Source organism: Leucoraja erinacea, chromosome 15, assembly GCF_028641065.1.
Source record: "Leucoraja erinacea ecotype New England chromosome 15, Leri_hhj_1, whole genome shotgun sequence".
In the NCBI taxonomy this organism is placed as follows: domain Eukaryota; kingdom Metazoa; phylum Chordata; class Chondrichthyes; order Rajiformes; family Rajidae; genus Leucoraja; species Leucoraja erinaceus.
In genome coordinates, this window is record NC_073391.1 from 19,920,940 (window position 1) to 19,944,030 (window position 23,091).

At 37.4% G+C, this 23,091-nt stretch overlaps 1 protein-coding gene across 2 annotated transcripts in view; it reads right to left on the bottom strand.

Moving 5' to 3' along the window:
* The window catches only part of sec23ip (SEC23 interacting protein), an 83,131-nt gene that overhangs the window by 54,190 nt on the left and 5,850 nt on the right, over positions 1-23,091 (bottom strand). Inside the window, exons 2-10 of one of the 2 annotated variants that reach the window (XM_055646830.1) lie at positions 22,009-22,553; positions 20,138-20,339; positions 18,423-18,616; positions 15,480-15,569; positions 13,889-14,009; positions 13,300-13,389; positions 11,342-11,483; positions 9,056-9,264; positions 2,146-2,264 (exon numbers count right to left, since the gene is read on the bottom strand). In XM_055646830.1, the coding sequence (XP_055502805.1) occupies positions 2,146-2,264; positions 9,056-9,264; positions 11,342-11,483; positions 13,300-13,389; positions 13,889-14,009; positions 15,480-15,569; positions 18,423-18,616; positions 20,138-20,339; positions 22,009-22,553 (1,712 nt within the window). Of the gene's footprint in view, positions 1-2,145; positions 2,265-9,055; positions 9,265-11,341; positions 11,484-13,299; positions 13,390-13,888; positions 14,010-15,479; positions 15,570-18,422; positions 18,617-20,137; positions 20,340-22,008; positions 22,557-23,091 lie in introns of both variants that reach the window. The other variant, XM_055646829.1, reaches the window with a different exon arrangement.

The window sequence follows — 23,091 nt, forward strand, 5'->3', positions numbered from 1 at the left end:
ATCTCTCCGTCTCCATGACAGGGACATGAATTGACTGAGGTCTACTACAAACCCACCGAATCCCAGTTTTCTGGACCACAGGATCCACATGTACACGTGATAGATGTGGCCCGCCATCTGCTCATAGGCATGTGTCCTGGCCCCTCTGCAGAACGAGGTTGCTGACCCCTGTTTTAGCGGGTACACTTCTCATCCTTCTAAACTCCAGAGAGTATAGGTCCAGTCTATTCAAACTGTGTGTGTGTGTGTGTGTGTGTGTGTGTGTGTGTGTGTGTGTGTGTGTGTGTGTGTGTGTGTGTGTGGTGTGTGTGTGTGTGTGTGTGTGTGTGTGTGTGTGTGTGTGTGTGTGTGTGTGTGTGTGTGTGTGTGTGTGTGTGTTGTGTGTGTGTGTGTGTGTGTGTGTCGCATTGTAAACCATCAAGCTGCTGAACCTCTGTTGCACTTCCACTAAGGCAGGAGAACAAAACAATATTTCACACAGAAGTATTGTCACAATGTCCCATTGTAAACCACAGTAAGATTTTTTTTTACCTAAAATGCTCATTTTTTTTGGTATTAAAGATGAACGTACCATCTACTTTAATTCCTTACTGTGCCTCCATGTTAATTTTATGATCCATATATGGAAAATCCAGATCCCTTGAACATTAATACAGCCTAGTCCCTTACCATTTGACAGATGTTTTGCATTTCTATTCCTTCGAAAGGAAAACAAGAACATAAATCACCTTGTTAAATTTAATCAGCCATGTGTTCACCTTCTTCCTCAATTAATCAATCCACTGCCATTTACTCAAGCCACTGCCCTTTACAGCCTTCATCCACCTCAGTCTATTCCCTTCTAGTTTTGTGCAGGCAGTAAATCCACATGAATATTAGACAAATTTACCTCATCCAAGCCATTGACAGGATATGTGGAGTAGCTGATACCAAAGCAATTAGAACACTGGGAAGTTTCCCAATTCCTTACTTCTAACCATTAACTTGCAATTATTTACAGTAATATGGAATGCAAAATGTGATAAAAAGTTTTCGACCAACATAAATGTGCTCAGTACCATTTTTAACTATCAACCAAGTTCCATGACTTAGGTAGGCATGATACATCTTAATTTGATTATATATGTTCACGCATATCAATCATCCAAAAATTTGCAGTTGTTGATATTTTGGCAGTATTGCAGAAGTGAGATACAGTTTTAAGGGGGCACTAACAGCATGTTAGTATGCACAACACATCCAAGTTGGCGATATGCAGAGTACTGCCTTGCCAACTACAAATTCAGAAGATTAAGATATTAAAATATCTACACCTGAATATTTGTGATCTGGAGGTTTCATACAAATGCACAAAATAATACAATTACAATACTCATTTACAAATTGGTTAGAGCATAAGTTAAATACATAATGTAACATTTCATTAAAAAAGATTATTATGCGACATTAAGACTATTATGTGACTCATGGTCTTCAAATCCAAAACCTATTTCTTTGTGACATAAAATAGCTATAAATAGTTTTGGTTGAAAGGTCTGGATTTGAAAGAGTATCACTAATGTTTGACAATAGTTTTATTTACAAACAACTACTGGTCTCTGACAAAATCTATCGCATTCATAAAGCATGACCTATAATCAAAAGCAATGCCAACATTTTCTTGAAACTTTTAGAATCTCAGTTTTTAAATAAAGTGGCAGTGTCAAATATTGTCTTTTGTGTCTCAATACTAACTACTGTTAACAGTTAAAAAAAAAACAGAAGACTATCTGTATGGAGAAACAGAACTAATCCTTCAGTGATATTTTGCCGAATCCCACAATGATCTATTTCAATTTACAGGCAAGAGGATTTTCTTGAGCGTAACAGCTAACACAAAAGCACATTGTGATGTTTAGGTTTGAGGATGACCATTGCCAAAGGTTACTCCAGTTAATAGTACTATCAAAACAACACTAAACCTCTAATAGCCATTTGATATTAAATAAATAAAATACCATTTAATGTTATGTCTCTGAAGAATAAATCCACCAAATTAGATATTATACACCAAACTGATCACTAGTGATTCTGACCATATAAAAAATGTTCACAGATTTACAAAATTGGCTCAACAAGTGATCAATTATTTGTACAGTACGGTACCTGGGGTTCTTCTGGGCTTGTTGAATCTTTCACAGTCCCATTAGGAGCTGATTGAGTGGGACCACCAGCCAAAGAGCCACCCGTCTGATTGGCCAACAAATCAAAAAGGATCAGAGAACCTGAGAACAAATTAGAAGTGACGTAAATTTTCCCCCCTCAATAAATCTTAGAGGTAGAGTTTCAATTTAACCTATGAAAAAGTCAAGATTCACAAAACAAATTCAACAGTGACATTTATACACCAAAGTTACTTTAGAATTGTCTGAATTTAAAGTGTATTTCATACTATAATTTAAGTAGTGTGCAAACAAAACACATTCTTGAGCTCTAAAAGCTGGAGTCAGTTACCCAATTATTTCAGAAATCTAACCTAATGGATTATGACGGCCTTGGACACTCAGAATCGGGAGACAAAAGGTGCATTTCACCAACAATCATTTTTTCACTTGAAAAATTATTTATTTTAATTCAAAAGGATTATCGAGCATTAAACATGTACAGAAATCGCAGTTATTTCCTTGACTCTCAAAATAAAAGCAAAGAAATTATCGAGAATTTGGAGGACACTATGTGCAAATGACAAAGAGTTATCAGATGAGGAAATTAAGCTAGAAAGCACCTCAGCATCAAGACCAATTGCCAAAAGCAACTTATGAAACCTACTCAATACTTAATATACAATTTAAAGCCAATTACACTGACATGGCCATAAAAAAGCTTATCTTTAAATATTTTCATCTTAGATGCATTTCTTGTCATTGGTATTATGCCCATTATGTTAGTAACAAGAGCTACTATTATTTTATGTCACCAGTGGGTAAAAATCAAGTTCCATAGTTCATTTTCCCAAACTTCAAGGAGTGCAGGCTTGACTGACTCTTTGTTATACACTTACTATTAGAATGTGTTGCTATGATAATGCCAATTCAATTGGTTTGGTAAGTTAACTGGCTACTGTGAACTGTCCATAGTGTACAAGGAGAATCCGGAGTAGTTAATGGGAAAAATAATAGGTTACAATAGAATTGATGCTGGGGATTGGGATCAATGGGAATGCTCCAATGCTGGATGGTCTCCTTCTCTACCATAGTGGACATATGCAAACTCAGGTCATTTAATATTTAAATATTGCAGTGAGAACAGTAATAAATAATATTATGCCACGAGAAAGAGTGACAGGAAAATTTCTGATGGTAAATGCAAAAACAAAACAATTTTTCACGTGAAAAGTGGGGTACCGCAAGGCTCAGTACTGGGACCCCAGCTATTTACAATATATATTAATGATCTGGATGAGGGAATTGAAGGCAATATCTCCAAGTTTGCAGATGACACTAAGCTGGGGGGCAGTGTTAGCTGTGAGGAGGATGCTAGGAGACTGCAAGGTGACTTGGATAGGCTGGGTGAGTGGGCAAATGTTTGGCAGATGCAGTTTAATGTGGATAAATGTGAGGTTATCCATTTTGGTGGCAAAAACGGGAAAGCAGATTATTATCTAAACGGTGGCCGATTGGGAAAGGGGGAGATGCAGCGAGACCTGGGTGTCATGGTACACCAGTCATTGAAGGTAGGCATGCAGGTGCAGCAGGCAGTAAAGAAAGCGAATGGCATGTTGGCTTTCATAGCAAGAGGATTTGAGTATAGGAGCAGGGAGGTTCTACTGCAGTTGTATAGGGTCTTGGTGAGACCACACCTGGAGTATTGCGTGCAGTTTTGGTCTCCAAATCTGAGGAAGGACATTATTGCCATAGAGGGAGTGCAGAGAAGGTTCACCAGACTGATTCCTGGGAGGTCAGGACTGTCTTATGAAGAAAGACTGGATAGACTTGTTTTATACTCTCTAGAATTTAGGAGATTGAGAGGGGATCTTATAGAAACTTACAAAAAATTCTTAAGGGGTTGGACAGGCTAGATGCAGGAAGATTGTTCCCGATGTTGGGGAAGTCCAGGACAAGGGGTCACAGCTTAAGGATAAGGGGGAAATCCCTTTAAAACCGAGATGAGGAGAAACTTTTTTCACACAGAGAGTGGTGAATCTCTGGAACTCTCTGCCACAGAGGGTAGTTGAGGCCAGTTCATTGGCTATATTTAAGAGGGAGTTAGATGTGGCCCTTGTGGCCAAGGGGATCAGAGGGTATGGAGAGAAGGCAGGTACGGGATACTGAGTTGGATGATCAGCCATGATCATATTAAATGGCGGTGCAGGCTCGAAGGGCCGAATGGCCTACTCCTGCACCTAATTTCTATGTTTCTATGTTTCTAATTCGTGATCAAATAACCTCATGGGAAAAGCACACCGCACACCATTTATCATCCATAATATCAATTCTTATAGTTTGTTATCTTATTTAAATACTTTTCCCTTCTGTCACAATGCATTTCCAAACACCTAATATCTACCGTACTCACTTCCCAATGCTTTTCATTCTGTGGATGACTGTGGAAATTCTCAACCATCCTGTACAGGCTCAGGGGAAATCATTCCACCTCAATTTCAAATACCAATTAAAATGTGTGAAGAAAGATTGCAAAAAAAAGTCTTCAAACCCCAAGCTGTGAAATGGTGTCACTGTCATGACAACAAGGTTTAAGTACATGGCATCTATAACACTGCCAAGGCACTTCAGAAGAATGTCATTGAACAAAATTGCTGCACAGGAGATAAGGGAGGTGACCAAATGCAGTAATTAAAGAGCCTTTTAAAAGAGGAAATATAAATAGGGTGATGTAGTGGAGGTGGATGCAGAAAGAGCCAGGAAAATAATTTCTGAGTTTAAAGCCTTTGCTTAATGATGCAAACCTTAATGATGGCGCAATTAAATTCAGTGATCAGTGGTCTCGCTGATAGCTGGATCGCTCAAGATAAGTTCAAACTTTATGAAAAAATTAGCAACAAAACCAGGCCACTTTCTGAAAACTGCATACAGATTGTATTTTATGATAATTTCTCAAAATATGGGACAGAACATTTTGTTTTAAAAGGCGATATTTCAACCATCAAAAGTGGATGATTTCCTTTTGCTTCAAAACTTGCATTTTGTATTATGATTTGTTCCCAGAGTTTCCCTCCAGAATTCTTTAATGGCTGTATGTTGCTAGCTCCAGCAGGCAATTCTTCTGATGGCCTCAGCTTTCGGAATGGCAGCAAGTCCTTGCCTTGCAAGCATGTTCTGCAAGCCCTGGACTTGCAGCACCACCTGTCAGTCAATATCACTCACTACACTGCACTCCACGTGGAGAAAAATCACTCCTGTCAGGTAGAAAGTACAGAAGATTGAAAGTGCAAATCATCAGATTCAAGAACAGCTAGGGTACAGTCAGATTCCCCTCTACCTCATTTAAACACTGGAATTTGTCTCTGCAACTGTTACATTATGATGCTGAGAATTATATTTTGCACTCTGTATCCTTTCCTTCGCTCTACCCGTTATACTTTAATTTGGCTTGATTGCATTTATCTTTAGTTTTAATGATGCAAAACAAAGCATTTCACAGGACCTCGGTACACATGGCAGTAAGAGGGGGCAGCAGAGTTACAACTGGTAGAGCTGTGCTGCCTCTGTGCCAGAGACCCAATTTCAATCCTGACCTCGGGTGTTGTCTGCACACTCTCCCTGTGACCACGTGGATTTCCTCCGGGTACTCCAGTTTCCTTCCACATCTCACAGATATGCAGATTTGTAGATTAATTAGTCCCTGTACATTGCCCCTAGTCTGTAGTGAGGGGATGGGAAAAAATGGGATAACATAGAACTAATGTTACTGGGACTGCTGCACCTGGACTATAAAATGGCATCTTTTGCATGCGGACTCAGTGGGCACTGTACTAACCGGGGTGATTGTGCTTATGTACAGGGATAGTTGTACTGAGCTGTATGCAAACAACATATTTCACTTTACCTGCTACACATGACAATAAAGAAACTTGATATGGGTGAACCATCATCAAGTACAAATGCAAATAGATGGTCGATGGTCAGTTTGGACTCGGTGGGATGAGGATCTAATTTCCATGCTTTCTCTTATAATCAATAACCTTAAACTACACCATATTAATCTGGTGACATATACAAAACCCAATTAATTTCAAAGGAAATGTTATCTCTGCAGAAGAAGAGACAAAGAAGCAAGTATTATTTTAATTATTTCACCTTAATGTTTTTAATAATTTCTAAATATTGTTTTGACTCAATTTTATTATTTTATTTCAATTGCAAGATTATAGTTTAGATTAATTTAGCTTAGAGATGCAGCATGGAAACAGGCCCTTCGTGCCACCGAATCTGCGCTGACCAGCAATCACACACACACACACACACACACACACACACAAGTTCTATCCTACACAATAGGTGACAATTTACAAGCCAAAAAACTACAATAGCAATAATCTACAAACCTGCAAGTCAGAGAAAACTCATGTGGTCACAGGGAGAACGTACAAACTCTGCACACACAGCACCTCTGGTTAAAAATAAAACCTACCGTGGCTTGCAAAAGTATTCATACCCCTTGAACTTTTCCACATTTTGTCACGTTACAACCACAAACGTAAATGTATTTTATTGGGATTTTATGTGATAGACCAACACAAAGTGGTGCATCATTGTGAAGTGGAAGGAAAATGATACATGGTTTTCAAATATTTTTACAAATAAAAAACTGAAAAGTGTGGCGTGCAAAAGTATTCAGCCCCCCTGAGTCAATACTTTGTAGAACCACCTTTCGCTGCAATTACAGCTGCAAGTCTTTTGGGGTATGTCTCTACCAGCTTTGCACATCTAGAGACTGAAATTGTTGCCCATTCTTCTTTGCAAAATAGCTCAAGCTCAGTCAGATTTGATGGAGAGCATCTGTGAACAGCAATTTTCAAGTCTTGCCAGAGATTCTCAATTGGATTTAGGTCTGGACTTTGATTGGGCCATTCTAACACATGAATATGCTTTGATCTAAACCATTCCATTGTAGCTCTGGCTGTAAGTTTAGGGTCGTTGTCCTGCTGGATGGTGAACCTCCGCCCCAGTCTCAAGTCTTTTGCAGACTATAACAGGTTTTCTTCCAAGATTGCTCTGTATTTGGCTCCATCCATCTTCCCATCAACTCTGACCATCTTCTCTGTCCCTGCTGAAGAAAAGCATCCCCACAGCATGATGCTGCCACCACCACGTTTCACAGTGGGGATGGTGTGTTCAGGGTGATGTGCAGTGTTAGTTTTCCGCCACGCATAGCATTTAGGCCAAAAACTTCAATTTTGGTCTCATCTGACCAGAGCACCTTCCTCCACATGTTTGCTGTGTCCCCCACATGGCTTGTGGCAAACTGCAAACGGGACTTCTTATGGTTTTTTTTCAACAATGGCTTTCTTCTTACCACTCTTCCATAAAGGCCCGATTTGTGGAGTGCATGACTAATAGTTGTCCTGTGGACAGATTCTCCCACCTGAGTTGTGGATCTCTGCAGCTCCTCCAGAGTTACCATGGGCCTCTTGACTGCTTCTCTGATCAATGCTCTCCTTGCCCGGCCTGTCAGTTTAGGTGGGCGGCCATGTCTTGGTAGGTTTGCAGTTGTGCCATACTCTTTCCATTTTCGGATGATGGATTGAATAGTGCTCCGTGAGATGTTCAATGCTTGGGATATTTTTTTATAACCTAACCCTGCTTTAAACTGCTCCACAACTTTATCCCTGACCTGTCTGGTGTTCCTTGGGCTTCATGATGCTGTTTGTTCACTAATGTTCTCTAACAAACCTCTGATGCCTTCACAGAACAGCTGTATTTATACTGAGATTAGATTACACACAAGTGAACTATACTTACTAATTAGGTGACTTCTGAAGGCAATTGGTTGCACTGGATTTTATTTAGGGGTATCAGAGTAAAGGGGGCTGAATACTTTTGCACGCCACACTTTTCAGTTTTTTTATTTGTAAAAAATATTGAAAACCATGTATCATTTTCCTTCCACTTCACAATGATGCGCCACTTTGTGTTGGTCTATCACGTAAAATCCCAATATAATACATTTACGTTTGTGGTTGTAACGTGACAAAATGTGGAAAAGTTCAAGGGGTATGAATACTTTTGCAAGCCACTGTAGGTCACTGGTGCTGTGAGGCAACAACTCTACCACTGCGCCACTCCTTCAAGTCTATCTAATTATCAGGCAATGTTCGAAAACCTAACATTTACACCAGCTTTGACAAGAGGAGATTCTGATAACCTGCTTTGGCATCTGACGGTTTGTTAGGATATTCTGCGGGGTCATGGCCTTTGTAGTACATTACCCAGGGTTCAGTCACCTTCTAGACCTCACCAATGAGCAGAGACTGCTGAAAACGAGAGCGATTAACATCCTACATTCATTCCAGGCGAGTGGGGGACCCAGTGGACATGTCACGTGCAATGAGTAGCAGTTCCATATGCTAGTTTATATCACATACCCTACATTGAGTGGAGAGCATTTCCTGTGTTTCAAAGCAGGAAGGATATTATTGCCATTTAATGGATAGAGGTCAGCTACCAAGGTGATTTTAATGGGGATCCATTGAAAGGGAGAGAGTTAAGCAAAAGGAAATTAGCAAGTGGATGAGAGAGAGAGTCAAAGAAAGAGCAATATAGTTGGGTAAACCACAAGGCAGCTCTTATAATACCCCCAAAAATTACTGAAGATTCTCCAAAATGTTCACACTCTACCAAGCAACGACAAAGCAAAATTCAATCCATCCTCAAATTTTCAGGTACAAAGGCAATTCCAAGTATTTCCTGATTCCAAACCTGCCTGGACACAAAAACTGCATAGAACATGGCGATCCTGATTAGATTAGCTCAAAAGTAGTAACACATCCATAAACACAAGAATGAATGGAAATGCAACAAGTCCCACAAACTATTCAAACATTAGTAGTTATTACCCAGGCTGTGTCCTGCAAGGGAGATTCCTCCTTTGAAATTAGGATTTCGGCTCAAGAAGAGAGCATAAAGTCGATTGATTTCAGCAACCATTTTATCCACAATTGTCTGGCAGTATGCAGGGCTATTGTAGAAGAATATGTCCAGTAATGTCTCATTGGTAAAGTGACGCAAGCGACCTATACTTGGCAATGTGATTTTCTTGATACGCCTAATGCAAAAAGAGAGAAGCAAACAAATAAACCCAAATGAGAAAGGTTAATTTTTCAAAATTAGCTTTACAACAATTAAAAAATATTCAATAAAAACAGAAACCAGATCAAATTTCAGCAAAAATAATCAAAACTATTCTACCAATAGTTCTCCCAAAATTACACCATACCAAAATTAAAAGGCCACCAGAGACCGTTTATATTCTGTGCATATATCCTCTCACTTCTTCTCATCCTATCAATATAATCTCATATTGCTTGCGACAAGGCCATTCACAAGCCTTTCATACATAAAAAATAGCAGGAGTAGGCCTTGCTGCTATGACCCATGATTCCCTGTATAAGTAATGGAAAGACTATCAGCATTTATCCTTAAGAAGTAAAGTGAACAATAGCTTCCAGCACCTGCATTTTTAAAAGTGGAAAGTAGGAAGTTGCCATCACTGCCACAACATTGTGCGAAGGAACAGACATTCAAATACACACAAGGATATAAACTCACTGTGTTTTATTGATATATACATGCAAGTGGTTCTTCTATAATGTGATAGTTGCATTCCTAAAAACATTGTTATAAAATGGTATTATGAAAACAACAGTATCAATGGAGAAATAGGCATTAAATGCTAGAGAGTTTCCAACTCGCAATAACGTTATTTCTCCCATTGGATTTTCATGAATAAAGACTTTTTTTTTTTTAAATAGCTACAGGTTTATTTTTGTCATTGCAAGTAAGAAGGAAATACTAGAGGCTGTGTCACATGGTTTAATAGAGTATCTTTGCACAAGTGTTAACAGAAGCAATTTTTGTCAATTTCACAACAGACTAATGTTCTTAACGTGACTAATTACTGCATGGAGGTTACATGGAAATACCCAAGACACTCCCCACCCCCCCTCCCCACCCTCAAGACAGCATTTATTTTCTGCTAGTCAATTTTTCAAAGTAACTTTCAATTAAAGTTGAATCTGAATCTGAATTCCCCAATTTATCAATCACATTATAACCAGCTAATGTTATGGAAACTTGCATTATAATAGAACTACATGTATTAAACTCGTATTCATATAATTATGAGTCATTTTAAAAAGGCATGCCAAGTCTTAATCCTGCTAAACTACCTCCATAACACTAAATTCTTATATTTGTGAAAACATATTTATTTTAGCCAAGAGAAAATCTTAATACTCATTCTTTTTGCACTTTCAAACTGTTGTTTCACACGCGTCCAAATTAGATTAATCACATAAGTGCATATTTTCAAGAGGTCATGTTTGATAGAATCTATTGAATTATTTGGTCTAGTAACAGTAAAGCAAGGAGAGGCTCGGCAGCCCAGAGTTTGTGTGCGGCTTACAAATAGCATCAGCCATTTATTGCCCTTGGACTTTGCTCCAATTAGAAATGCAATAAAAAAATTCCAGCCTCTACAGAAGACATGTTGAATAGTAAAGATGAAAGGATGGTTAGCATGAGAATTTTATTACTTTTTCTTAATATAAAATCGAGGAAATTGAGTTACATCTCCAATTTTAAATTTAGATAATTGAGTATATTAAAAGCAAATTTTCTGAAGTATTAAAACAGAAATATTTTTCCTCCAGTAACTATTTCTGTCCAAAGCTGGTGTTGGATATGGTCTTTGATCTGAAATGCCCAGAGCTAAAAACAGATAAACTTAATGTGTGTAATCATCATGTATAAGAAGGAACTGCAGATGCTGGTTTAAACTGAAGATAGACACAAAAAGCTGGAGTAACCCAGCAGGACATGCAGCATCTCTGGAGAAAAGGAATGGGTGACGGTTTGGGTAGAGAACCTCCTTCAGACTGGTTAGGGATAAGGGAAATTAGAGATATAGATGGTGATGTGGAGAAATAAAGAACAATGAATGGAAGATATGCAAAAAAGTAACGATGTTAAAGGAAGCAGGCCATAAAGTTCATCATGTTTTACTATTTAAAACGTATTCTTAAGCAAGGACAATATTATGCATCAAATTATTTTCTGACAAAAGCATTAAAATTCAATCCATGTACAACTTTTTCCACCATAATAGAAGTGGGAGAATATACCTGTCTACTCCTGTGGCATCTCCATGAAGAGCATTGTGCCAATGCACTGGAAGAAATTCAACTCTCGTGATTTTATTTTCATCAACTGCTTTTTTAAAATGTGTGTGCAGTAGTTTCAGAGAAACATTTCTGAAGTCGTCAACTGAAAAAATAATGTGCAATTGTCCGAGTCGTTAATTGTAAATTAATACCACAAAGTCTTTGTAATTAGTTGGCAACAAAGTTTAAAAAAAGCATTAGGTTGGGAAAATGTTAAGTTATATTATTCTGAGTAAGATTGGGAGAATAGGATTTTTAGTCAGAGCAATACTTCATGAAGCAAAGTACAGCTTGAAAATCTATACTGGATGTAATGGAGTAGCACGGATATATTTTCACATCATTACTTCCCCAGAGAATCGAGCCATTGAGTTATTTGCTCAATTGTTAAAACATGAGCTCCAGAAATAATTCAAACCCTGCAAATAAACCAGGTACTAAAATTACTAAGTACCTTATTGGACGGGAATACAGCTTAATGTCACTAATTTAAATGTATTTGAAATATGAACACTAATTTTATTAATGCTCAACATAAAACTGTACTAAAAAGATTACAGATGAGTTGCATTCAGAGTATTGTCTCCTCAGCCCAACCCCATCTCAAAATTGCCCAAAGTATGTCATAGTCAATGGATTCATTTATGAACTGCATTTATTGCGATTGATTGCCACGTCAGATGAATGCATGAATATACTTCTGGTGTTGACATTTGAGGAAGAAAATAGACTGGGACATTTTGGTTGTCTATGAAAATAGTACCACACCCGATTGATCAGAAGCCAAAAATGCTTAATTTAAAGGAGAAATTGCACTGAGACATCTGAACCATCAGTTTCAACTGTGTTGGCAGGGCTCAAACTCATTTAATGCAAAGCTAAATGTGCTAAATCTACCTGACTAAATATAACCGAAGTTATTTTGCAAACCAACAAACAGTCTATCAAGTAATATTATAACTTTTTTTACATTTTGCAGGTGTGAACTTTAAAATATAATCTTTTGCTATTCAGAATTTTCAAATGGCCACAGTAGAAGTCAACACCTTTTTAGATGAGGAAAGTTCATGTTTTCATCTTTGGAGACACAGGTGACAGCAAACTCTCGAAAGTCAAACAAAAAACTAAAAGTGCAAAAGAAACTCAATGGGTCAGAACGATTCAGTGGAAGAAAATGGACAAGTTACATTTGGGCCAGGACTTCTCAGAATGAAGTAACATTGTCTGCCCATTTCCCTAGAATCTGTCTGACCCAATGAGTTTCCCCAGCAGTTTGTATTTTACTCATGTTATCATCTTGGTTACATTGCCACCAACTGGCCAAACATAATATAGTTGTTAAACAGACGCTTCAAGAGTTTGCAAACATGCGCAAAAAAGGTTAATTGAATAGATAATATTTTCACATTGAGAAACATAATGTTTTTAAAGTATTTAGATAACGAATTTTAGAAACAACATGGTAATAAGACTGAAACCATTATGTAATTAAAATATGTTTGCATGACGGGAATTACTTGATATATAGATTATATTGGTATTCATAGCTAATAAAACAAGGCAATTTATTTTAAAATAAGGGTAACACTAAAATGTTGATAAAACCGACAGTTACAAATTTGATATCCAGGTGATACATTTAAGTATGATTACAGTATAAAGTTCCAATATAGAGCAAGCAATGTTTCTCTGATGGTGTAATACAGTGCTAAATTATAGTCATATTAAACAACTGTTCACATCATCCAATTCAAAAGGTTTTGTTAAATCATGGATTGCATTACATTATTGCTGGTATCAGCTTTTTAAATGATTCAGGTTCATTTGAACCTCGACATTCTAATACTCACGTTAAATGTAGGTTTGCTTCAAATAATTAAAAGGCATTCATGGAAAGAATAATTTAAAAATAAACCTACCACATTCAACAATGCTTCTGAAACGCAAGTCACAGACTGGTCCAATACCATGTGCCATGAAAACCAGATGATTAACTTGTGGCACCTCTCCTAGGGTAAGAAAAATACATTACAATTGTTTTTAGAGAGATGATCGCTAATGTGCAATTCATAGAAATTCATTCCATCCTTCACGAACTAACAAAACTCTTACTGCCTCAAGTTAGATCAAACTATGACAAAGGAAATAAAGTTTACACGTATTTTGGCACCTTGTTACTTTCATGAAAAATGTCAAAGCATTTAATAGAAAATGCACTACTCAGAAATGCATATATTTACAGTTTCATTCAGCCGCACAAAATCCCACATTTTAGTTAAAGATTTGTGGCACTTTTGGGGAATCAGCAATATCTGCTGGAAACAAAATCAAGACTGCCTTAGCATTATGTCATGTATTTAGTTTCCAAAACACTGAGATGTAGTTAACTGAATTGATAATTAACTAGAGTGCCATGGACATTTCAAGGAGGTTGTCTTTAGTATAAGTATAGCAAATTTAGCTTGGAAAGATCATTGAGGTATTTGAAGTGTTTAATTGGATTCATACCTTCAGGAATTACATCGTGATCATCATCTATCCCACGCTTGACCACTTTGGGCCTGGTCTGTCCATCTTGTGTTGTTCCCCATTCATCTGGCAGTGCGGAAGCATGGAACTGAACTATTACCTAGAAGCAATCATGACTGCTTTATTATCATTTCTTAAATAATTATTATTGAGACTGGAAGTTATAGTAATCGATATAATGAACAATTTAGTTAGATGAACAAGTGTTGCCCCTTTCTATATCGTGGCTCAATATTTTTTCCCTAAAAGGGGCTCATGGGGTTGTTAGTGCTGGACTTGGTCTACTCCCATTTTGTCAAATTAATTCATTCTCGATCAATATGTAGAAATAATGTTCTGCCAAACTTTACTATCACATCCTGGTCTCTATTGAAAAACAAATGGCTGTGGTTTTGAACAAGAGCCTCAAGATAAAGTACAACATTTATTTTTAATTAAGCATTCTTGAATATTCAACTGTATTTTTCTCTGGCCAGAAGACAATATGACTAGCCCTTACAAACTACCTCCACAAATAAAGAGTGAACCTTATTTCACATATATCCTTATATTATGGAACACCATTGGGGCCCATCAAATCCACACTGGCTCTCAGAGGACATAAAGTCCCATCCCTCTTCTTGTGCTCCTGCAGCCTAATATCGCACATACTCAAAACCGACCATCCCATCCTCCCTCCCATTTCAATAAACAAATATTTCTCCCCTCGAGTTACCAAATTGTCACTCCAAGAATGATAATTTATTCCAATCCTATCTTCTGTTAGCTAACAAATTCCCAAATACAATACTCCCAAATACAAAATTCCCCAAATACAATACTCCTTTGTTGTGGCATTTTATTGAATGCCTTCTAGAAATCCAAATGCACTACATCTACTGATTCCATCATCTTCCACTCTAGATAGATTAACTTATAACAACAGTGCCTCTTTACAAGTGTAAGATGTCTCCCTCAGAAATCAGTATGCAAAACATTGTGGATAAATTGTGGGTTTAAGATTTAAAATAAATAAATAATTGAAGATGTTCAGCAGGATGATAGCTCAACGTTATTTCTGATCCTCTCTGAACAAATGCTGCCCAAACCGTAAATGCATAGAGAATTTTCTGTTTTTATTTCCCATTTCCAACATCTGCAGTTTTTCGCATTTCCATTCCGGGTTTCAAATTAAATCTTTGCATTAAATGAGCCAGTTGTAATAATAAATTTAAATGTGAAAGTCAGATAATGTACATAAACTTTCCAAAATAGTAGCAGTAAATAAAAAAATGCAACATCACAAAATTAATTTGTTTTCACTGACTGAACAGATGCAAGCTTCCGTCTTCCTAAAGAATGTGTTTCAAGAATATTGCTTTAAAGACCCTGTGGTCAAAATTTAGCCTTGGTCACACACAATAAAAGCAAAATATAGTAACGGCACTTTTAGATTCAGTTTAAGGAACCCAATGAAAACACATTTTGTCGGTTGAACACAACATGCAGCAGCTCCTGTTACAGTATGTACAGTCTATGGCCACAGGTGAATTTTTAACCTCATGATATCTTGTTTTAGAACAGACTGTACCTTTGGATTATGCATTACAATGGTTTCTCCACTGGCAAATTCAAGTCTCTTATGCCACTGGTTGGTAGTTATAGCCTTTTTATATTCTCCCTGCAAATAAAAGGAAAGTTAAAAACCTTCACCACTCAATTTATTTTCCACAAGATTTCATAACTATTTTAGGTGCAAACTTAAAAATGTTCACTTATGTAATGTTCACTTATATATATTGTTTTTGATATAACCATATAACAATTACTAGGTATGTTACAAAACCTACCTGAATCGTCATTGGGAATCTGCCCAAAGCCATGTCCGCGATTTTGGCGCTGTTTGGAGGGGGCGGGTTTAAAACGCGATTTTTATTAGGCTGTTCCAATCGCAGATGTTCAGCCTAGTAAATCATTAACGAAAAATCGCTGCAAGACCCGGTCGCAAAAGGTATTATTAGTTTTATAGGCCTCGAATAATAGATATAATAGTTTTAAAATTACTGTCTCACTCCGCAACCTCTCGCAGCCCCAGGGTTTTATAAAGCAAACAATGAAAGGTATGTACCTTATTTTTACATTAAATGGCGCATGTATATAACCCTGTATATCAAGTTATCTATAGCGAGTAGTTCATTTTGGGCTTTTTATATCCCACAGTATTTTGCTCGGCATTTGAGGGCACTAATCCAGCGCGATGTGAACGTTCTGAAACCAGCGCGTTCCACATGCAACCACTAGAAAGCCGATTTAAATGGGCAGTTAGTTACAGCAATTGAACACTAAATTCCTTCCATTTTGGCCTATAATTAATGTAAATTAGAACCAAAATCATGTTATTTTATTGAATTATTTGTGAATAATCTTTGGACACTTAGGCTGGCGCAAAAATGTTAATCTTTCCTTAAGAAATGGGCTTTTGACTATCCAAGATCACAGCTTTTTGTAATGTCCATTGAAAATCAATAGGGAACAAGATGCTAATTTCCGAGTATGAAAATGGCCATAACTTTTTTTAATACTTGAGATATGAAAGTGAATTTGGTGTCAAATTAAACTTATTGTTATGCTTTATCTGATGGGATAAATTGCAGACTTGATTTTTAAAATCTCAAAATTTTGTAACATTGCTACAATTACAGCACGGAAACAGGCCATCTCGGCCCTACAAGTCTGTGCCGAACAACTTTTTTTCCTTTAGTCCCACCTGCCTGCACTCACACCATATGGTGTAAGGAAGAATATTTGAGACTTCCATCTACTTAAAAATAGCTTCTTCATATTATCGTAGCAAAAGCCACTTCTGGTGTTACGGCTTTCTACCATTGGTTTCAAATCATGACAAATGTATAATATAAAATAAATGCAATAAAAACAAAATGTGAAAATGAACTTCCTAAATTATGAACTTGAAAAATGTGCATCCTAAATAGAAAGCCACACAATAATTAAAATACAATTGAGGGATCATAAAGTTGTTTTGGTAGAACCTGTGGACAACAAGTCATAAGAATTTTGTCCACAAATCCAAACACCAAATCAAGAAACATCAATGTTTTTGAAAGCCAAAGCAAGGGCATTTTACCAGTCTAGTATTCAGAAACAGGGGATGTAGTTACAGTGGCTTCAAAACTATTCATACCCGTTGAGTTTTTGAACTTTTCCAGTTTTTGTCACGTTAAAACCACAAACGTAAATGTATTTTATTGGGATTTTATGTGATAGACCAACACAAAGTGGCGCATAATTGTGAGTGGAAGGCAAAATGATACATGGGGGATGCTTTTTTTTACAAATAAAAAAACTGAAAAGTGTGGCGTGCAAAAGTATTCAGCCCCCTTTACTCTGATACCCCTAAATAAAAATCCAGTGCAACCAATTGCCTTCAGAAGTCACCTAATTAGAAAATAGAGTCCACTTGTGTGTAATCTAATCTCAGTATAAATACAGCTGTTCTGTGAAGGCCTCAGAGGTTTGTTAGAGAACATTAGTGGCAAACAGCATCATGAAGCCCAAGGAACACACCAGACAGGTCAGGGATAAAGTTGTGGAGAAGTTTAAAGCAGGGTTAGGTTATAAAAAAATATCCCAAGCTTCGAACATCTCATGGAGCACTGTTCAATCCATCATCCGAAAATGGAGAGAGTATGGCACAACTGCAAACCTACCAACACATGGCCGTCCACCTAAACTGACAGGCCGGTCAAGGAGAGAATTGATCAGAGAAGCAGTCAAGAGGCCCATGGTAACTACTTTTGCACACCACACTTTTCAGTTTTATATTTGTAAAAAAATTTGAAAACCATGTATCATTTTCCTTCCACAATTATGCACTACTTTGTGTTGGTCTATCACATAAAATCCCAATAAAATACATTTACGTTTGTGGTTGTAACGTGACAAGATGTGGAAAAGTTCAAGGGGTATGAAAAGTTCTGCAAGCCACTGTAAGTAGGAAGACAGAAAGATATAGAAAGGTACTCAAAACAATAAAAGACACAAAGTGCTAGAGTACCTCAGCGCATCAGGCAGCATCTCTGGAGAACATGGATAGGTGACAATTCGGACCCGTCTGAAGAAGGGCCACAACTCGAAATGTCACCTATCCATGTTCTCCCGTTGAAGTATTCCAACATTTTGTGTCTTTATTTCTAAACCAGAAACTGCAGTCCCTGGTTTCCACTAAAAAAATGTCCTTTCATACAACACCTTTAACTCCAAGATTTTTCTCAGAAGCATTAACACCTTGCATGCAGCATTATCCATGAATAATTTACGTGAAGTCAACCATCGTTGCAAATAGAAAGCCATGCTAATTTTCTTTATTCTTCTTTAGTTACAGGTTTCCTTCTGTATTGCTGACTTAATAATCTTGGAATCTTGATTCGTATCATTCATTACTATGTTGTGATTTTAAACAGTAATTTTATATTAATGCGAGTACAACTATGTATGATTCAACTGGATACTGTACCTCCAATTTTTCACTGAAATCCTCAGAGTAAGGAATAAACCTGCTGTCCAAATCCCCCTTGTAAAACCACGTGCATCGTCTCACTTCAGTTGTCTCCTCTTCCCAGTACACAGCACTGCGCATGCGGTCATACAAATGAATGTCATAACGACCACCATCACTTGACACAACTAGGTTTTCAGGGTCTGGTTGTACTGCAAGTGTAAACCAGATTAGGTCTCTTTAAATTTTGTACCAATAATCAACAATAGCATCAAGAAAAAGTGTGATTAATATAATCTACAATAGAGAAAAAACTATTTATACATTAAATATGGGAAAGACTGCTTGACAATTTGTTAATGAGCAATTGCCCTATACTATAAGCTTTTAAAAATAATAATGAAATACAAAATAACATAAAAACAATGTTTTTTTGAAGAATCTCTACGCTTATTGGTCAAAAGTAATGAAATAAAGCAAGTATCTCAGAGAGTTTGAGAAAAAGTCTCATAACAAAGAAATGACTAAAATTTTAATGAAAAACAGCTGAAAGATATTTAAGGACAGTAAACACCAGAAAAATATAAAGTCAGAAGTTTCAAATAAAATCACAAGTACAGAACAAAGGGGCATTGGTTCAAATGAACAAAACTAGAACTCAGAATAAATTCCAAAAAGTTTTATTCATATAAAAAAGACATATTTAAATAGTCCTCCAACAGGTTGGTAGTTGGAGCTCCTGTTAAAGGTTGTAAAAAGCTTACACGTGGTATTCCTGGGATGACAAGTGAAAATATTTTCCATGTTGAGATCTCATTTAGTCTCCCAGCATGTGGATAATTTGGCGCAGTCAGTAGTGTACTTTGTGTAATGTCATATGTTGGTGCAAGCAGGATAGCCACATTAACTTATTTTTTTCTTCTTAGAAATAGACAATGGCTCAACTGTTTAAGATTGAAGCCGCCCAAATAACAACTGGTGAGACTGAAATAGATATTCTGGATTTCTCATTTGGAAGTTCACTCCAATATTTTAACATTTTGTTTGTATCTTCTCAGATGTTAGTCAATCATCTTTTGTTTCCCATTTCCTACAAAACAAAAGATGATTGACTAACAACATACAATGAAGATACAAAATATATTGAAATTAGTCGCAAATTAGACAAAAACCTGTGTTAAGCATAAATAAATTGTAGTGTGTGGAACAAAAATTAAATTGAAAAAATTATTTAAAAAATATTCACAGAAGTAATGGAGACTTTATGAAATGGACAGATCTGCCAATGATTGGATCCCAGTTTGTCAAGTTGCCAACAAAACTGTACTTGCATTAAGTGTATTTAAAATGCCAGCAACTAACGTAAAAAATGAACTGCAAAGCAAAAATAAAATGAACTTCTTACACAAGGCAACTACATAAATAAATTACACAAAAAAGCTGGAGAAACTCAGTGGGTGCAGCAGCATCTATGGAGCGAAGGAAATAGGCAACGTTTCGGGCCGAAACCCTTCTTCAGACTTTCAGGTTTCGGCCCGAAACGTTGCCTATTTCCTTCGCTCCATAGGTGCTGCTGCACCCGCTGAGTTTCTCCAGCTTTTTTGTGTACCTTCGATTCTCCAGCATCTGCAGTTCCTTCTTAAATACATAAATAAATTATCCCTGTTAAGGATTCCACATTGAAATTTAAAGAGACAAACTAAAAAGAAGAAATTCAACCTTTTTTTACTCACCAGAGTTATAAACTTCCTCAAGGTTTGCAGTGTCCAGAAAACTAAATGGCATCCAGATTGGATTTCCCTCTACCATCTTGCAGTAGAACCAGTGGGGTCGTATTGGCTCATAGAAGTTATGTGGAAGGCTCAGCAAAGGTTGTAATGCTGAGGATATAGGTTTAGGAGGAGGAAGCGTTGATACACTTTGCCCGAAAGGTGCCTGCAAATACAAAATATATGTCATTTTTGAAAGCATTTGACTTAAATCGCAATATTTTTTTGACTAAAAGTCTGACCTCTCTAAAGTACTGAGTAAGTTTCAGACATGCAAGTAAGTCCTTTGAATGAAATTTTGTTTCATCACCTGCTCTTCCGCTAACTTGCATCAGTGCTAAGTTTGGGGGCATTTTATTCAAGATAATGGCAGGTGACAAAACTGCATTCGCAATGCAGATTGCATCAAAAACAAATCTGACATCAACATGCCCTTTGCCTTCTTGTAAAGCAGGGGGGGGGGGGGGGGGTTTCCATTCCAGTTTGATCAGTAACACCAAGAGAACATGGAGAGCAAGATCCAGTCGACCTATACCACTAATTTTGGTGTCACCTGCAAAATTACTCACAATGTTAACTACATTGTTATCCAAATCATCAGTGTAGATGACAAACAACACTAAACCCAGCAATGACCCCTGCAGTACTCCACTGATCACAGGCCTCCAATCAGAAAAACAACCCTCCACAACTACCCTACGACTCCCTCGTCCAAGCCAATTTTGAATCCAATTGGCGGATTCACCTTTCATTCCATATAGTCTAATCTTCCAGACAATCCCACCATGCGGGACCTTGTCAAAGGACTTGTTGGAATACATGTAGACAGCTCCAATGCCCTGCCTTCAACAGCCCTCTTGGTGACCTCTTCAAAAAAACGGTCTTGTTTGTGAGATACAATTTCCCATGCACAAAGCCATACTGATTGTCCCTAATCAATTTGTGCCCCTCTTAATGCTGGTAGATCCTGTCCTTAAGAACCCCCCTCCAATAACGTTTCCAACAGGCTGATATCAGGCTCAGCGGCCTGTAGTTCCCTGGCCTGTCCTTGCTAGGAGGCCGAGGACAGAGACGTCACCGGAGTGAGATGTAAAATTAAAGTAACCTTCATTATCAAATGTTCAATCATTCAAACCTGGACAAGTAAGTAAAGCAACAACAGTAATTACACTGATTTTTTTTCGCTCATTTGTGTAGAGGATAATTATCCTTATAATTTATTACATACACCAGCCCTATAGACATGCATTAAAATTGAATGCGAAAACTATCTTAGCATGTGTCCCAAAGGATAAGCTACAAAATTCATTATTAATTATCTTAATTAAATCCTGTTGAAGGTTTCTTCAGTGGAACTAATATTGTTAATCTAACTTTAGAAGATAGACGTGGAGCTTTTTAAAATAGATCATTACTTTTCTTTTATACAGTAGCTGTGAGATAATGCCTACACAGTGGACTTGCATTGTGGTACCCACACTGTGCTGCTACCAAATCCATTCTACATTTTACTTGTTGATCTGACCATTATGTAATCTGGACTTTTACATCATGAATAAAGGGTTGTTATTAAGCAATTAGCACATTATAACCATGATTAGACTTCATGTTATGCAATGAATGCATTGGATTTGGAACATTTAATTATTGTTGTCTCATTTGTAAGCTGCAAAAGAAAACTGTCATACACCACTGCATTCTATGCTCTGGACTTGACAAGAGAGTTACAAACTGTATTGGTAGTCAATAGTGCAAGTTATTTTTTTCTCCAAGCTATCTTGGTAAACAAATTAACAGAAAGATATTACAACAAACAATAACATAGCATATTTTACCTGTGGTGGAGTAACTGGAGGTGTCTGGTAAAGATGATCAGTTGGTGTGGCAGACTGAAATGGAGGCATGTGTTGATGACCTTGGCATGGGCTTTGTTGATGCTGGTGAGCAGCAAGGTGAGGACTGGCTCGATAGCTCTGGGAAATTTGGCGATAAGGATTATAATTCTGCTGGGTCTGAGGCGAGGAGACAGATGTGAAAGCTGTGGATGCGGAAATTCCAGGCTGATTATTCTGATAGGTTGTACTGACATACTGAGAGACTGGAGGCGTCATGAAGCCAGCCTGAGACGATGGGCTCTGAAATGCAAAGGAATCCTGCACAGAATGTGCTGAAGAAGCTACAGGTACATCAGCTGGAGCCTTTGAGCTTGCGACTGTCCTTGCAGGTGGTGTTGCCGTTGTACAGGGATGGTGTCCAATATTTGCAAAAGGATCATTGTTGGTTGCTGTCTGAGAAAAATAGTTGAAGGCTGGTGGATGGCTCATAGAAGCAGATGTTTGACCCACAAAACTGTCCTCCTCACCAACATCTGTTGATTCATCTGCTGGAAAACAGAAAACAGTCTCACCTTTATAACTATCTAACAAGAACAGCAACCTTTACCTATTCTTCTTTTACACAATAAACTGATTTTTCAATGAAATTATACCTATCTTACAACTTTTGTACCATCTTCTGGAAGGACCAAGGTCATGGTGTGAGTGCCATTGACTGGCAGTAACCTTCACGATGGACAAAAACAAACTTTAAAATGCCAGCCAAGTCTCCGAGACCAGGTCCTAATCAGCACAGCCCTGTGGAGCTATGATAGCTGCTTATGCTGTCAGAACACTGAATGTTAATAAGTGTCGCCGGTTAAAAAAAATAAAATGCTGATGTTTTAAGAAGTTTTTTTTTAATTAACCAACTATAAAAATACATAATCTTACAATTAGTGTTTATATGGTTATTCCCCTCATGATCTTATACACCTCTACAAGAATAGCCCTCATCCTCCTGCACACCAAGGAATAAAATACTAGCCTGCTCAACCTCTCCCTATTGCTCAGGTCTCCTCAAGTCCTAGCAACATTTTCATA